Here is an 18,873-nt window from a genome sequence, read left to right as displayed (position 1 = left end):
GCTGCCACATCCATCAATACTTTCCTTTCCCCATCCAGAAAAGTGATTTGGAATAACCGACAAAATGATGAATGGGAATGATGTGATTCCATTGCAATATGGAGTAGACAAAATGAGGGAAGAGTAGTGATAATTGAGAGGCTTATTCCCCGACAACATGCTAACATCAGAAAATGAGTTTAGAGGAATGTTAAAGAGAGTACAGTATTTTTTTTTTTTAGTGATCTTAAAATTATCGCTGTTGATGGATTACTATAAATACCAATACAAAGGAAAGATTGAAACCTGTTGCATAGTTGAATAATTCACGCCTAAATTTTATTGAGATTCAATCAGCTTCTGCTAAACAGGGGAATCATAACCGAGTTGCATTCTAGCGAACTCAAATCTTTGAAAGACTACATATTCATCAGCTGCTATTCAGGAACTAGATTAAAAAATTTCAGCCGTGAAAATTAAACAAATCGTAAGTAGTACAAACACACAACCATACAATTTGCTCTAAAGTTGTGACTTTTTTTAAACCACCATGCTTTTTTCCTTGACTGAAAGCTACATATTGTTCTCAGACACATGCTGAAAAACAAGGAGTCTTGAAAAACAGCTTGTACCGAAAGCGTAAAGTTCTGCGTATTGTGTCACAGTGGGTCTATCTTTACAGGACATTATTACGAGAAGATGAAAATACTAAATTGCTTTTTAAGGTAGGGTATTTTAAAATTTCTAAAATATTTAGTATTTTATTTACAGTCTTCATAAACAACATGCCATGCTTGTCCTTTTGTGCTACAGAAACTTTATAGGTGTGTGCTGGATGATCTTTTTGAGTACCCGAGTTTGGAGAAAGATTTGAAAGAACTCCAGAGCCTGTTTCGGACACCTCGCAGACAGTGAGTATGACAGACATGCATGTCCTGTCTAGTGCTGCTCTATTTACTGCTCTTGAGATTCATACAGTTAACAGGACGTGGCTGTTAAAGTACTGATTATGGGAGAAGAAAGAGGAGAATCATGATACATGAGGCACTCATTCCAGGACAACATGCTGCCAACAGAATACTGACAACCTTTGTTTGGTGATATTTATTACCCATTGACTTGGTACAGAATTTCCTGAAATTAATATGCGTGGTTGCCTATTAAACTTGCTCCGGGCTTGCACTTGGCCCAAGTTCCCGAATGCTAATTCCAATCCACATTTATAGCCTCCAGCTCCAGCCGCACATGTGGCCAATGTTCTTGACCTCTGACTCCAGCCAAACACCCGCTTGATGTTGCCGACCTAGTTCCATATAACAATTACAGCACGGAAACAGGACATCTCGGCCCTTCTAGTCCGTGCTGAACACTTACTCTCACCTAGTCCCATCTACTTGCACTCAGACCATAACCCTCCATTCCTTTCCCGTCCATATACCTATCCAATTTATTTTAAAATGATAAAATCAAACCTGCCTCCACCACTTCCACTGGAAGCTCATTCCACACAGCTACCACTCTCTGAGTAAAGAAGTTCCCCCTCATGTTGCCCCTAAACTTCTGTCCCTTAATTCTCAAATCATGTCTTCTTGTTTGAATCTTCCCTATTCTCAATGGGGAAAAAGCTTATCCACGTCAACTCTGCCTATCCCTCTCATCATTTTAAAGACCTCTATCAAGTCCCCCCTTAACCTTCTAGGCTCCAAAGAATAAAGACCTAACTTGTTCAACCTTTCTCTGTAACTTAGGTGCTGAAACCCAGGCAACATTCTAGTAAATCTCCTCTGTACTCTCTATTTTGTTGACATCTATCTATCTATATTACTAAAAGTCTGTTCTTGACCGGTATTGGCCATCTGTGCAGCGATTTCCGAGAGAACGCCGCCACCTACGGCCGTCATTTTTGGCCACCTTGCTCAGAGCCCCCCTCTGCTACATGTGTGCCGAGGATTTGTCCCGTCGATTAAAAGTGACAGAGATATTAATGTTTTTACAAAATTCCCCATTTTCTCTGCTGCCCCCGCTGGCGGCAGGGGTGAGGGACTATAAAACCAGGAAGTGGTGTGCCACACAGTCTCTTCAAGATGGAGGAAGGCAGAGGGTCACGTTTCTCTGAGCTGTGAATAACACTGAACACATGTCTACTCAAATATAAGTGCCCTTAGTGGTTCTAAAATGCTTGCAAAAAAGTGTCTATTGGTTCTAAAGCTTGCAAAAAAGTGTCTATTTGTTCTAAAGCTTGCAAAAAAATGTCTATTGGTTCTAAAGCTTGCAAAAAAAGTGTATTGGTTCTAAAACTTGCAAAAAAATGTCTATTGGTTCTAAAGCTTGTAAAAAAATGATTATTGGTTCTAAAGCTTGCAAAAAAATGTCTATTGGTTCTAAAGCTTGCAAAAAAATGATTATTGGTTCTAAAGCTTGCAAAAAAAAATGTCTATTGGTTCTCAAGCTTGCAAAAAAAATGTCTATTGGTTCTCAAGCTTGCCAAAATAATGTCTATTGGTTCTAAAGCTTGCAAAAAATGTCTATTGGTTCTAAAGCTTGCAAAAAAAATGTCTATTGGTTCTAAAATGGTTCATACTAGCGCTCCAGAAAGCGCCCCACCCCCCTCCCCTGGTTGGCTTGGCTTGGGTGTGTCTTGAAACTGAAAGGCACTACTTACTGCAAATGGTGGCATGAAGTTGAAAGGCACTACTTACTGCAAATAGTGGCTTGGGAGCTTTGGCTTGAAGTTGAAAGGCACTATTACTGCAAATGGTGGCTTGGTTGCTTTGGCTTGAAGTTGAAAGGCACTACTTACAGCAAATGGTGGCTTGGTTGCTTTGGCTTGAAGTTGAAAGGCACTACTTACTGCAAATGGTGGCTTGGGTGTGGCTTGAAGTTGAAAGACACCACTTACTGCAAATGGTGGCATGAAGTTGAAAGGCACTACTTACTGCAAATGATGGATTGGTTGCTTTGGCTTGAAGTTGAAAGGCACTACTTACTGCAAATTGTGGCTTGAAGTTGAAAGGCACTACTTACTGCAAATGGTGGCTTGGGTGCTTTGGCTTGCAGTTGAAAGGCAGTACTTACTGCAAATGGTGGCTTGGGTGCAATGGCTTGAAGTTGAAAGGCATTACTTACTGCAAATGGTGGCATGGAGTTGAAAGGCACTACTTACTGCAAATGGTGGCTTGGGTGTGGCTTGAAGTTGAAAGACACCACACTGCAAATGGTGGCTTGAAGCTGAAAGGCACTACTTAATGCAAATGGAGGTTTGGGAGCTTTGGCTTGAAGTTGAAAGGCACTATTACTGCGAATGGTGGCTTGGTTGCATTGGCTTGAAGTTGAAAGGCACTACTTACTGCAAATGATGGCTTGGGTGTGGCTTGAAGTTGTAAGGCACTACTTACTGCAAATGGTGGCTTGGGTGTGGCTTGAAGTTGAAAGGCACTAACTGCAGATGGTGGCTTGGGTGCAATGGCTTGAAGTTAAAATGCATTACTTACTGCAAATGGGGGCATGGGTGCATTGGCTTGAAGTTGAAAGGCACTACTTACTGCAAATTGTGGCTTGAAGTTGAAAGGCACTAATTACTGCAAATAGTGGCTTGGGTGCTTTGGCTGTAAGTTGAAAGGCACTGCAAATGGTGGCATGAAGTTGAAAGGCACTACTTACTGCAAGTGGTGGCTTGGGAGCTTTGGTTTGAAGTTGAAAGCCACTACTTACTGCAAATGGATGCTTGGGAACATTGGCTTGAAGTTGAAAGGCACTACTTACTGCAAATGGTGGCTTGGTTGCTTTGGCTTGAAGTTGAAAGGCACCACTTACTGCAAATGGTGGCTTGGTTGCTTTGGCTTGAAGTTGAAAGGCACTACTTACTGCAAATGGTGGCTTGGGACCTTTGGCTTGAAGTAGAAAAGGCACTACTTACGGCAAATGGTGGGTGCTTTGGCTTGAAGTTGAAAGGCACTATTTACTGCTAATGGTGGCTTGGTTGCTTTGACTTGAAGTTGAAAGGCACCTCTTACTGCTAATGGTGGCTTGGGTGTGGTTTGAAGTTGAAAGCCACTACTTACTGCAAATTATGGCGTGGGTGCATTGGCTTGAAGTTGAAAGGCACCACTTACTACAAATGGTGGCATGAAGTTGAAATGCACTACTTACTGCAAATGGTGGCTTGGGTGCTTTGGCTTGAAGTTAAAAGGCACTACTGTAAATGCACTTCCTGTTTGCACTGTTCATTGATTTTAGATAAAACGCTACCACTTACGGCTGTGATTTTTGGCCATCTTACTCAGCCCCCTCCGCTGAGCAGATGCAGAGAATTCTTCCCATCAATGAAAAATAAAAGTGTTATTAGTTTAAAAAAAAATGTTGAGAATCTCTCTCCTGTCAATCACTCCATGAAAGCCACACCTTTTCCGGGGGGGAGGGGAGGGGTTAAAAAACCCGGAAATGTGGGTGTGGCTCAGTCTCTGCAAGATGGAGGAGGGAGAGGTCACGACTCGCTGTCTTTAGTGGCTTTGCACCCTACTTCAAATGGTATGAAACTGCACTTGAATTTGGTGGCCTTTAACCCTGCTAGACGTGGTAAGAAACTGCACTTGAATTTGGTGGCCTTATACCCTGCTTGAAATAGAATTTCAAGGATTAGCCGTGAGTCAACTACCAGCCCACCAGCCGTGAGTGAGTTGCCAGTACAGCAGGCTTGATTGACTGAGACGCCAGCCCAAGAATCCATTTGGCGCACAATTTGCATACAAGCCCTCTGGAAACCAGTCCCTTCAGCCCACAACACCCATACTAGCTCTCCAGAAAGCCCCCCCCCCCCCCCAACTGGCCACCAATATTAGAATTGGTGGAGAGGTGGAATATTGCGTTGGATGACCAGCCCTCCTGTGTGATGCTGGGACCCAACGGGTCCCACTTAGTCTAGTCTTTCCTATAATTTGGCGACCAAAATTGTACACCATATTCCAGAATTGGCCTCACCAATGCCTTGTACAATTTTAACATTACATCCCAACTTCTATACTCAATGCTCTGATTTCTATAGGCCAGCACACCAAAAGCTTTCTTTACCACCCTATCTATATGAGATTCCACCTTCAGGGAACTATGCACAGTTATTCCTAGATCCCTCTGTTCAACTGCATTCCTCAATTCGCTACCATTTACCATGTATGTCCTATTTTGATTTGACCTACCAAGATGTAGCACCTCACACTTATCAGCATTAAACTGCATCTGCCATCTTTCAGCCCACTCTTCCAAATGGCCTAAATCTCTCTGTAGACTTTGAAAATCTACTTCATTATCCACAACACCACCTATCTTGGTATCATCTGCATACTTACTAATCTAATTTACCACACCATCATCCAGATCATTGATGTATATGACAAACAACAGTGGACCCAACACAGATCCCTGTGGCACCCCACTAGTCACTGGCCTCCAACCTGACAAACAGCCATCCACCATTACTCTCTGGCATCTCCCATTCAGCCACTGTTGAATCTATCTTGCTACTCCACCATTAATACCCAACAATTGAACCTTCTTAACCAACCTTCCATGAGGAACCTTGTCAAAGGCCTTACTGAAGTCCATATAGACAACATCCACTGCTTTACCCTCATCAATTTCCCTAGTAACCTCTTCAAAAAATACAAGAAGATTAGTCAAACATGACCTTCCAGGCACGAATCCATGTTGACTGTTCCTAATCAGACCCTGTTTATCCAGATGCTTATATATATTATCTCTAAGTATCCTTTCCATTAATTTGCCCACCACTGACGTCAAACTAACAGGTCTATAATTGCTAGGTTTACTCTTAGAACCCTTTTTAAACAATGGAACAACATGCGCAGTACGCCAATCCTCTGGCACCACTCCCATTTCTAATGACATTTGAAATATTTCTGTCATAGCCCCTGCTATTTCTACACTAACTTCCCTCAATGTCCTAGGGAATATCCTGTCAGGACCTGGAGACTTATCCACTTTTACATTTTTCAAAGGTGTCAGTACTGCCTCTTCTTTGAATCTCATAGTTTCCATAGCTACTCTACTTGTTTCCCTTACCTCACATAATTCAATATCCTTCTCCTTGGTGAATACCGAAGAAAATAAATTGTTCAATAACAGTCACACACTCTGTCCCTATTCATGATGACTGGCTCTGTCCGCACACATGGCCCATGCTTCTGACCTCTGCGTTGGCTGCATACACCTACCCAATGTTGCAAGCCACTGACTCAATATAATAAAAGCAGCTGGAAGATAACCCACCCATGCCTTCTGAAATGAAAGTGTCTCGTACTCCAATGTCAACAAACCTTGTATGGCAGTGGAGCTGATCTTCAGGGCTAATGGGAAACTGTTCATCCAACAGTGAATATACTTCACAGCCACAGACTCCCAGCAGATAAATGCAATATGCAGATGCTGCTTGCATTTCTGCACATTCAGATGCCATGCTCAGATATCAAGCTCCTAGCTTCATTCCTACATGAAGACCTCAATCGAAGCTCAAAACTCATGGTCTGCCGGGCAGATGTGATCCCTGCCCACCTCTATGCTTCTGACACATAGACAACAGAGAGCAGACTCCACATGGCCCATAAAATATGCCCCCAAACCTTACCTCTGCAAAGTACTCCAAATTCATTAACCAAACCAACATCAATTATAGAGTCATACAGCATAGAAACAAACAGGTGTCTGAAGAACAGTCTCGACCTGATACGTTACCCATCCCTTTTCTCCAGAGATGCTGCCTATCCCACTGATTTACTCCAACATATTACTATCATCGATAGAAACAGGCCTTTTGGCCCAACTTGCTCATGCTGATCAACATGCCCCATCTAACTAATCCCACCTGCCTGCATTTGGCGCATATCCTTCTAAACCTTTTCTATCCATGTACCTGTCCAAATGATTTTTAAATGATAATAGCAGCCTCAACTACCTCATCTGGCAGCTGTTTCCGAATACCAATCATCCTTGTGCAAAAATAAAATTGCTCCTCAAGTTCTTATTGCATTCCCCCCCCTCACCTTAAACCTATGTCCTCTGGTTCTTGATTCCCATACTCTGCATAAAAGACTTTGTGCATTTACCCCACCTATTCCTCCCACTGAGGAAAGATGGTGTTAAGCTGGAAAAGGTGTAGAAAAATGTACAAGGATTTTTCCAGGACTCGAAGGCCTGTGCTATAGGGAGAGGTTGAGCAGGCTAGGATTTTATTCCTTGGAGCGCAGGAGGATGAGGAATGATCTTATAGAGGTATACAAGATAATGCGAGGAGTAGGTAGGGTTAATGCACAGTCTTTTGCCAGAGTAGGGGAATTGAGAACAAAATGACATAGATTTAAGGTGAGGGGGGAAAGATTTACTAGGACCCTGTGGGGTAACCTTTTTTACACAAAGGGTGGTGGGCATGTAGAACGAACTGCCAGATGAGGCACTAGAATAACATTTAAGATACATTTGGACAGGTACGGATAAAATGGGTTCAGAGGGATATGTGCCAAAAGCAGATAGGTGGGACGAGTGTAGATTGTGCGTGGGCAAGGTGGGTCGAAGGGCCTGTTTCTACGCTTGGTGCAAGTTAACTGGCTACCCTCTAGACATAATGTATGCAAAACTGTATAAGCAAGAAAAGGATATTTGAAATATTCTAAATTAATTTATTTTTGTTTCAGCACCATTGATGACTGTTCACCGCACAAGAAGGTAATTTTTTAAAGGTTGAAGCTTTTTTGCATTCTTTTGCAAGACTATGAAAATAATTAGATAACTGATAATATCTTTCTCCAAAATATCATGATGATGGTGTTACTTCATGCAACACATTCATTCTTTCAAGGGTGAAGTCAGGGAGAATAGAATGCAGCAGAGGAGCAAAGAGGGTCTTTCTCATTTAACATTTTTAACATCATGCAATGATTTATCAAGATGCATATAATATCTGAATGCAGGCAGCTCCATTATGAGGCTTCACCGAGTCATACACCTGTACAGTGTTAAGTCAGGCCCTTTGGCCCAACTTAACTACGTTGACCAAATTGATATTCTGGGCTTGCTCCAGTTGTGAGGTTTTGGCCCATATTCTTCTAAAAATTAAAGCATAAGAAGCTTTATATCAACATGAAAGTCTTACAAGCTAGATTTATAGTTATTGCTGAATCTGAGTCCAGAACAAAATAAACTGAGATCAGCTTGCAGTAATGCCACCATAATAGTATGAACATATCTCAAAATAATGAACGGCATTATTCACTTACTTCTACTGTGCCTCTTCTCTCAGTGGACATGTTTTTCCACCAGGTTCACTGGTTTCCTCACATCTCAAAGATGTGCAAGTTGGCGGGTTAATTAGCCATTGTAAGTTATCCTTTGTGCATAGATGAGCAGCCTGCAAATAGAAAGAAAGGCATTTAATACCCCCTCCAAAGATATGATCACTATAATCTAAGATGCAATTTAAGTTCAGAACTGATGAAGTGTTGCACTCTTGGGGTGACATCTTTTGAATGAGGTATTAAGTTAAGGCCCTTCCTGCCATCTCAATTGTACGTAAAAGGTCACGCGGGTCATTTTGTAGTGAACTATTGCCAATATTCATCCTCCAAACAAGGCCACTAGAATAGATTATTTAATCATTATGATACCATTGTGCTGGAATTGGATACTTCTGACATTACCGCAGTGATCACACTCAAGATTCATTTCATTAATTGTGTTGAGATACCTTGAATGGGATGTGTAAGGCAATATATAAATTCCAGTCCTCTCAACTGATGTATCAGATTTGCTGCTATTGTGCATGTTCTCACTGTAAACATGTGTTGCCATCAAATGCTCCGGTTTCCTGGCACATCCCAAAGATGTGCAGGTTGGTGGGTTAATTAGCCACTGCAAAATTTCCTTCATGTGCAGATAAGCAGTAGAATGAGGAATTATTTGATGAGAAAGTGGGAAGAATAAAAATGTGATTAATGCAGGATTAGTGCAAATGGGTGATTAATGGTCAGCGCAGAGTTGGTAGGCCAGAAGCCATGTTTCTGTGCTGTATCTCTCAATTACTCTGTGGCTCTCTGATCGTGAAATAACTGCACCAAAGATTTGAATTTATACGTTAGCTCACTGTACAAAGAAACCTATTTATACTGCATATTTACGTCAAATAATAACCCATTCTTGCCAATGATATGTGCAGACTAGCCTAGATTAGGAATTGGATCAAAGCAAACACGCAGTCTCAAATAATAGACATTAAAACCATACCTTAGACTACCAATCAAGGGATTAACTAATAAGTATAATTAAATAAGTTGCAGTTTTTCTTTAACCACTGTTGCACACTCACAGCGCTCAACTACTCAAATGAACATGTTTATGATGATAATTGCCTCAGGAATTTCAGTCTGTTGATATCAGATCCATTAAAATTCAGAATGTTGAGCTGGCTGAACACATTTTTGCTGCTCTCATTTAATTTTATTCCACAAAGTTTTAAAGTATTCCCCAGATATTAATTTGTAGCGATAAGTTGTCTGCAATGTAATGATTCTTTTTCACATTATAACCTTTCATGTTTGTAGCTTATTATTTCAAAGGTTATTTTGTCATTGATCAATTGTTCTTTAGTTATCATGTTAATCTTTGTACCAGCATTAATTGTTGCAAATCTTATTGACATTTTAACCTGCAAGATGTGCATTTTTTATTCATTCAGTATGCTAGAGCTATGAGCACATCAGTCTCATTTACATATTTTATATCCTTGAATAATAATTATAGGTAGATATAGGTAAACCAAGGGTTCCTACATATCTCTGTTATAGAAGTGGCTTGGAATTTGTTGTGATATTATAGATTAACAATAGTGGTGTGGAGAACTGTTTGATACTTTTTTTGTATTCATTGTAAAATTGTTCATTAATATTCAAAACAATAATTTCTCATCTCAGAATATGAAATAATGTACATGGATAGGAATGGCATACAGAAGTGTAGGCTTATACAATTAGATGAAGATAGATAAACATGAAATGTAAACATGGACCATTAGGACAAATACCATCCTTCTGAACTGTACATAGAAACATAGTAGGTGCAGGAGCAGGCCATTCGACCCTTCGAGCCAGCACCACCATTCAATATAATCATGGCTGATCTTCCAGAATCTTACATTCTTTGTAATTCTGTGAAATGGTGCATTGTTTTTCTATTTAGTATTTTTGGTCAATACTGAGCATTATCAAAAGACATGGAAACCAATTAGCTAATGTTATTGAACTATTTGGTGTCGATTGTCATCTGATGAGGTTCAGTATTGACAGCGCTTTTGCCATCTCACAATGGAGTTCCATGAATGGTCGCCAAATTTGAATGAAGATGTAATCCATCTGGATAAATCTTCAGATACTGTAGTTATGAAAAGGAAAATTTGAAAATATATAGTTTTATTGACAAAAAAATGAAATGGGAAAACAAAATACACCAATTTCACGGAATTAATAAAATGAACTTTTGGTGGTCTTTTGCAAAGAGCAGGGACTATCAGTTTAGCTTTTTCGAAAGACCAGCAGAGGCAAAATTTGTTGAATTGCTGCATGTTTGTGTTACAGAATTCCATTTGGAAATGAAGGGATGACATAGTGAAATAGGTAGATGATTAGAAGGGGAGAAAACAAAATATGAAGCACAAAATAATTCACCAAAGGATGGTGCTACCATTTAAAGAAAGGTTATAACTAAGTGGCGAATTACATATATGATAATGTGATGGTTAATGATAAAATCAGGAGATGTATATAAAATGTAGTTGAAGGGTGAAAGGACTAAAGGATGCGGGAAAAAAAATCATAAGCTGAGGCGACAACATGGGCAACAAAATTTTGTCTTGCCAACAATTAATTCTTCTTATAAATAAGAAAGTGAAAAAGAACGGAAAATAAGAACTTATTCATTGGCAGTTGATGTATTCAAACATTAAAAAGTCAATGAGTGGAGCCAATGGGGTGCATAAAGTTGAATGTGAGTGATATTGGTAGGTGAATTGGTGGGAATTTGAATAATTGCATTATTACAGGAATGGGTGCCTCAGGCTGTGAAGTGGTCTGTAGAAACAAGGAACTGCAGATGCTGGTTAATACTCCAAAGGGAGATAAAGTACTGGAGTAACTCAACAGATTTGGCAGGAGAACATGGACAGGCGACCTTATGGGGTCAATACCCTTCTTCAGTCTGAACTTTACATCTGACTGAACTTCAGTCTGAACTGACTTTTAGTCTGAAGAAGCGTCTTGACCCAAAACGTTACCTATCCATCTTCTTCAGAAATGCTGCCTGACCTGCATTGGTGTGAGAAATGGTGTGATTCTGTAACCCTACCAACACGTCCAGAGAGTTGTGTAATGCAGCCAATGCATGTCTGTATTACAGGGCAATAGAGTGGCTCCAAGGCAAATTCCTTGTATGTATACAACTTGGCTAATAACATTTATTCAATTCAATTCAAACTCTTGATCCTATATTCAACTCCTTAAACCTAAATGACTGCAGTTTCCCTTTAAATTCTTCAGTTCAAAGTATGTGTTGCCTTCGCAGTCACTGACTTTAATTAGTCATACATCCCAGAGCTACAATGAAAATGGATCTGTTAAAATGCCGCTCTCTGGTAGACACACTGCTCAGCTCAGCCTACTCACATCTTTCGCAGGCTTTCAGTTTATGATAGACTGACCATTTAAGTGTTGTGAGGGATCTTCAAAGTGATTGCAGCACCACCTAGTGGTGTTACCTATTTCAGAAGCAGTAATACTGCTCGAGTTTGAAGTGATGTTGAGAGCTTTTGTCTAGTATTAAATCAAAATTTAGTTCCCTTTTTCTTTAACTGCTTACTCCTTCTTGAATTAATTTGTGCAAGATATATTTCCCAACAATTAACTTGGGAGAATAAGACCATAACCTATTGTTAATTACTTGAAGTGAATTCAAAACTATTGAATTGAATTGAATTGAATGCCTTTATTGTCATTCAGACCTTACGGTCTGAACGAAATTTCGTGCCTGCAGTCACACATACAATAATACAATAATAACAACAATAAACACAAATTAACATCCACCACAGTGAGTCCTTCAAGCACCTCCTCACTGTGGTGGAGGCAAAAATCTTAGGGCTGCAGTCTCTTCCCTCCTCTTCTCCCTCTGCGCTGAGGCGATACCCCACCGGGCGATGGTACAAACAGTCCCGCGGCTCACCGAACCCCGCAACGGGCCGGCTCAAACACCGCGGCCCGGGGTGGTCGAAGCTGCCGCCCTCCAGTCCAACGGACGCAGCCGCTGGCCCGCGCTTCAACCCCGGACTCAGGTCATAGCCGCCAGAACGCCGTCCCAGCCACTGGAGCACCGTTCCAGCCCCGAGCTGGATCGCCCTCACGTGAGTGCCGTTCTTCCCTCGAGCTGGGCCACTCCGACGGGAGTTCCGTTCCTCCCTCGGGCTGGGCCACTCCGACGGGAGCGCCATTCCTCCCTCGGGCTGGGCCACTCGGACGGGAGCGCCATTCCTCCCTCGGGCTGGGCCACTCCGACGGGAGTTCCATTCCTCCCTCGGGCTGGGCCACTCCGACGGGAGCGCCGTTCCAGCCCCAAGCTGGGCCGCCCTCACGGGAGCGAGCCCAGTGCAAGTCCTGAATGGCTCTGCCTCCGGAGTCTCGAGGCCGCCAGCTCCGCCATCAGGCCTCAGCGCAGACGGAGGCAGAGAAGGGGGATACGATAAAAAAGTCGTATTCCCCCGAAGAGAGAGACAGCAAGCCCCCCACATAAACACAACCTAAAAAACAAAAACTAACTAGACAAAACGAAAAAAAACAACATAAAAAAAGTAAAGACAAACGGACTGCAGGTGAGCCGCAGCCGTTTACCAGCGCCGCCACTTCCGGATTAACCTTCAGGTTAAAATAATTTGTGGGGCAAAGAATGGAAAAGAGACTATAAAATGTTGAATTAAGATTAGTGACTGGTGTTGAATAATGGTGTTTGTCTTTTGTAATGGGGGCCTCTTGCTGTGATTTGTAGATCGCATAATAAGTTATTATAGGCCATCCCCGGATATCGAATGGTTTCCCTTTTCACAAACATCTCTTCAGAGTTTTAATATATGCATAAAAATCAGGAGAGAAAATAAATTTGAATGCTTGCCCTGCTTTAAATCTCTCACATACATTCCCAGCAGCTGTTTCCTTCTTCACCCTCCCCTCCCCTCACCTGTCTCCAACTGCCCTTTCTCTCTTCATTGTCTGCTTCCATCTACCACCCCCATGCCTCTGACTCCCAACTCCACATTTCCCTTCCCCCCCCCTCCCCCACCTGCTCTATCTGCTCCGTCATCTTTCATCCCGCTTAGTCCGTTCATCACCTGCTGACCCTGTCTCACGCCTCTCCGTCTCCTTTTTATACCGGCTATCTTCCTTCTTTATTTTCTCTAGTGAGTCAAGGTCTCAACCCGAAACATGGATAATTCTTCCCCGCCGCCTTCTACCTCTGAATGCTGTTCGTCCTGATGAGCTCCTCCAGCAATTTGTTATTTGCCCCAGATTCCAACATCTGTAGTCTCTTGTGACACCCAAACACATTGTTGCCTTCATCCTTATCAGTGCATTGGTTACATGTTCCTAAAAGAGCAGTGTAAGGAATTTCATAAACTATGGGAACTGCATTTGAAGACAGTTTCAAAAAGTATTTTCAAAATGTTTCTGTCAGACATGGTGGCTTATTGTAACAATACAATTCCACATAATTGCTTTTGGTTTGCAATAGTGGCATGATTACCAACATCAATCAATATACTGCATGTTTTATTTATTTACAGAATCCAACAATTTTCAATCAACTCAGTTGCAGAGAAAGATGGCTACAACCTAAACCATATGAAGCTGAGGAAGGTTAGTTGTAGAGGGGAAATCTGAAGACAAATAAAATGCTCAATTACTCTATTGTTTATCCATTTCCCATCTGATCGAATTAGCCTTGACTTGGGGTATTTTGGGAAATATTCACAATTCTTTTGTTAATTCAGCAAAGTATTTTCAGATTTCAGGCTTGGTACCAAGAGAACTCACATTTTCCAGATGGCTGTAATAATCTCATTTTTAAGACTATCTTGGTTAGGACAGATTGATAATCCCTGTTTCTATTAGGCATTGCTTTTTACATTTAATATTTGCACTGGAGGCAATGGTAAATTCATGTAATTAGTAAACGTTGATAAAGAATGCTGTTAGATTGTTAAAACCTGTCATAAAGCAAACACTGCATCCTGCAGGGAGGCCTGGATAGAGAATGTGGAGAGGATGTTTCCACCAGTGGGAGCGTCTAGGGCCAGAGACCATAGCCTCAGAATAAAAGGACGTACCTTTAGAATGAATATGAGAAGGGATTTCTTTAGACAGAGGATGATGAATCTGTGGAATTCATTGCCACAGACGGCTGTGGAGGCTGTCAATAGATATTTTTAAGGCAGAGATAGACAGATTCTTGATTAGTAAGGGTGTCGGGGGTTATGGGGCGATGGCAGGAGAATGGGATTGATAGGGAAAGATGGATCACCCATGGTGGCGTAGGCCGAATAGCCTAATTCTGCTTCTAGAACTTATAAACTCATTAACATAAGACATTTCAATGGTGTGACACAGGTGTTGACATCATTGTGTTACAAGTACTGTGGATATGAGATAATGCATTTAATTTATTACATCCACGTTATAGACTTCCACTGGCCACTACAACAGCAGATTTAACATCAGAAGTTCACACACAATCTATGTTGGAATTAGGGTCACTGCTAAATTGGATGCCACATATATTTAGTGCTTCTTAAGTAAAGTAGGTGATTATTTCATCCTCTCGGGTATAAGAAGAGTGTTTTTGTAAATTGTATGAATATCGCTCAACTGTGATTTTTCAAATCTAAAATATAGTTAATCCTCCTTGTAACGGAAGCCGACACCAACAAAAAGCTGAATGAGAACTAATATAAAGTAATCTGTCTGACGATGGATGCCAGTCCTGAAGCACTAAGTGTTGTACTTTCACCCAGCCTTGCCTAACCTGCTGAATCTTCCATATTTACTGTATTACATGTGAAAGGAACGAGGCTGTAACACAGGGATATGTATCAATCTTTTCAATATTCCATGAATGTTATGTTTTCTTCCATGTATGATTCACCTGCCTATTTAAATTGGGTGGAAATTATTTCATTTTTTAATACAGCTCCTTTATTTATTTGTGCAGTTTTTTGCCGTGTATATTTGGCAGACCATTCGTATGTTAGCTTCCGAACCAAAATGTCGACATCAGCACAGGACATTCTTCACAGAGTGGCTGAGAAACTTCAACAGTGTGAAAATGATTTAATTCTGGTGGCAGTCACATCTTCTGAGGGTGAGTTTCCCCTTTGACATGCCAAATGCCAGTATGTCTTAAAATGCCCTTTGAAATTGCCTGCCAAGCTACTTAGGTGCATCATTACCATTACATTCACACAGAAAGAATACAAATTGATGGATTATTCGGAAGGGAGCGCCGTTGAGTATGGCAGTCTTTCGGCCTTTCATTCTTTTTTAAATTTTAATTTGTCAAAAAGTTTTGTTTTGGAGGATCTTTTAGTCTTTTTATGTGGGGGATGGGTGAAAACTGTTTTTCTCATTCACTACCTGGTAGAGGATATGTCTGTTCTCCGAGCCGCATATTCGCCCCTCCTTGCGGCCTAACATCTGGATTGGCACGGCCTTTCCTGTCGGAGATCGGCCAGAGCTTCAGCAGCGGCAGAGCACTGAAGTACTATCGCGGAGCGGGCGATGCCTTATCGGCATCGCCGTGTTGGAGCTCCGGAGTCCTGGGACAGCCGACTTTAACACCGTGGAGCTGTGGTTTGTGGAGCTTCCAGCCGCAGGCGGCACTGACTTTAACATGGCGGGGCCCTGGGATCTTTCGCCGAGGATTGCCGGGTTGGAGCTCCGCCCAGCTCAGCCTATGGACTTCGGGAGCTACTGAGAGTGTTCTTCCGACGCCGGAGTTCCATCGTCTGGCGAGAGGGACTGAACATCGGGCCGCCGTTGCGGCAACTGCGGAGGCCTCAATAGAGGTGGCATGGCTGGAGAGAGAGGGCACATAGAAAATACCCATTCCCACCCAGCAAAGATGTCTGCAGCTTTACAGCAGCCAGCAAATTCATCCTTATCCATATCGCGCTGGTCTCCAAGATGCCTGTTCATTCTTAAGGGGTGTCCATACGTTGGTTGTGTGTAACATGGAGAGGACCCATACTGAGTCTGGTACATATAACTTTTCAAATAACTGAATGACATCAGATTCACAGAACCCAGAAATATCCTGCCCATTTGCTGTTCTTGTGTAAAATGAAATGTGCATTTTCCAGTTGTTGATTTTTCTGGGTGATAAGAAATGGAATAGCTACTTTGCCAATTTTTAAATTTGTTTCTCCTGTTTTCAGAAAGACATATTCTCCAACCTGATGATGTGTCAATTTTCAAATCTCTTCATCCCACCACCCGGATATTTGTTTGTAGAAAAGATTCCAACAACTGTTTGGTAAGATATAATTTCACACAAACTGTGAATCAACATTCCCGGTTTTGTTGCCTGCACTCTGATTTCTTTTGGATAATGCTGATATTTAGTAGCTGAGAATTTGTCTGTCTTCCAAACCAAGGGCAGTTATGACTTTGGACTGTATTACATAATCATGGAGAAGCAAGAAGAATGTGAGACCCTGGTCAATGCACAATTAGTCATAAACTCCCATTTAGTTCCTTCTCAACACTGATACTGTTTTTGGCAAGTCTGTTGGGATTGTTTGTGCGGCCCATATGAGTGTGACAACACATCACCCGTTTAAGATCAGTAAGTTCAGTTATTTTGTGGTAGTTGCATGAAGATGTTGGTGCATTACTTTAAATAGACTGACCCTTTACCAAAAAGCATAGAGAGAACATTTTAGTAAAGCATTATTCATTTTTTGTTTTGATTATCCAGTATCATTGCATATAAATAAATTCCCATTATAATTTTATGATAGAGACACATACAGTAATTAATAGGAATTTTCTGTATCCATTCCAGTCTCCTACAGTGGAAAATGATGAAACATCACAAAGAGCCATACAAGTTCTTGGAATGAACACCTGGCATTTAGCCAACAAACTCACCAATTTTGACTGGGATTTGTTTAACTGCATCTGCGAGGTAAATGTTATATATTAAAGTTATGAAATCATTTATCTGCGCACACTGTATGTTTAGGACCTCCGCTGTTGTAAAGGAACATCTTGGGATGGTGGTTGAACTTTTCCTCAGCATTATCAGAAACTTCAAAGTATCAACTATGGCGACTGATCGAAGCATGATATTTTTGTTCCCTGTCACAAAAAAATCTGAATTAGCAGCAGAGGAGAAGATTTGATTGAACAAAATTATTCTGAGCTGAATGGATATTAATTTGCATGATCTACTACGTACCGTTCCATTATATTCTGTTAGAGACAATTCTGCCTTATTCAATCTTCACATTTGGAAGCATACTAAATGTTTAGATTGATGTTTGTGGGCGTGTTTGTTGGTCTCACCATTTTAACCCCATTTCCTCTCCCCAGTGTAACCACCAAACCACTCGCTCACCAACCTCCACTTGTGCCATACATTGGTTGGCCAAGACTTCAGCCATATTTGCCCCATGATCTGAAACTTTTACAGCCACCTTCTGTCACCACTTATGGCAACTCCTTCCCAGCTTAGTGTGCCAAACAAAAGCTGTGGTGTGCGTACCGAATGTTTAAAATAATTGTTGTTGCAATTGCTGTTCAAAATAATAGAAAAAAAATATTCAGGAGAGTGAAATCCAATGGTCAGGCCAGTTTGTTGAAGCTGAAAAAAAATTGTGTCCTGTCGGAACAAGGAAGTGATGGTAGATTTTACTGTTGTTAACATTCAGTCTTTTGCCCAGAATTCTGGAATGATGATTAGTTATAGAATCATACACCACAGAAGCAAGCCCTTCAACCCTCTCGTGTTTTCATCTGCACTAATCTTACATTCTTTTTTTTAATTTTAAACAGATGAAAACAAAATGATTCTAGATGTAGTCTCTTTTAACTGAACTTGATTCAGATTCATAATTTACATGCAAAACAAAGCAGCGGTAAAAGGGTAAATAAAGCAGGCGGTCTCACCCTCCACATTTATAGCCCTCATTTTATGGCGCACTTTTTGTCCGATACATTATGCAGGTGATCTTCACTCTGACCTCTCCCCCACTTTTTCCAGCAGTTGTAGAACTGAAACATTACAGGCTGACTCCTTCCTTCTATTCACACTCACTGGAAAAATAACTTTTGATGTTGTCATAGGAAGAAGAGTTTATTGTGCAAGTCAGGAATTACTACAATTAATTAACATTTCCTCATCATCAAAATAGCTCATGCGCAAGTTTGTGGTTTGTGTCAGCGAACACACTGCTTTCAAAATATGTTTGTTCGATGCCATAGCTTTAAGATAATCTGCGCTAAGATCTTTCAAATGTAGGAATTGTTTTCCTACTAAGTATAGGAAATCATAAACTGACAATAATGTAATAACAAGAAACAATGCAGATGCTGGTTTACCCAAGAAAGGCACAAAATACTGGAGTAACTCAGCGGGTCAGGTCGGGTCGGGTCGGGTCAGGCAGCATCTATGTAGAATGCGGATTGGTGACATTTTGGGGAGGGATCCTTCTTTAGACTGATTGCAAGTTGGGGGTGAGGGGGGGGGGGGAGCAAGGATGGGGGAGAAGAAAGCTGACAGAGAAGAGGGGCAGCAATAGGT

General features: G+C 41.3%; 1 protein-coding gene across 2 annotated transcripts in view; it reads left to right on the top strand.

Annotated features, from left to right (window-relative positions):
- Window positions 1-18,873, top strand: part of rapgef5 (Rap guanine nucleotide exchange factor 5) — a 143,642-nt gene that overhangs the window by 103,632 nt on the left and 21,137 nt on the right. For both annotated transcript variants that reach the window (XM_033046205.1, XM_033046196.1), the window contains exons 13-19: window positions 557-704; window positions 793-890; window positions 7,680-7,710; window positions 13,859-13,931; window positions 15,283-15,432; window positions 16,505-16,602; window positions 17,134-17,256. In XM_033046205.1, the coding sequence (XP_032902096.1) occupies window positions 557-704; window positions 793-890; window positions 7,680-7,710; window positions 13,859-13,931; window positions 15,283-15,432; window positions 16,505-16,602; window positions 17,134-17,256 (721 nt within the window). The remainder of the gene's footprint in view (window positions 1-556; window positions 705-792; window positions 891-7,679; window positions 7,711-13,858; window positions 13,932-15,282; window positions 15,433-16,504; window positions 16,603-17,133; window positions 17,257-18,873) is intronic.

Source organism: Amblyraja radiata, chromosome 2 (assembly GCF_010909765.2).
Source record: "Amblyraja radiata isolate CabotCenter1 chromosome 2, sAmbRad1.1.pri, whole genome shotgun sequence".
Taxonomy (NCBI): domain Eukaryota; kingdom Metazoa; phylum Chordata; class Chondrichthyes; order Rajiformes; family Rajidae; genus Amblyraja; species Amblyraja radiata.
Note: the sequence above shows the minus strand (reverse complement) of the source record. Positions and strands in the feature narration are given on the sequence as shown.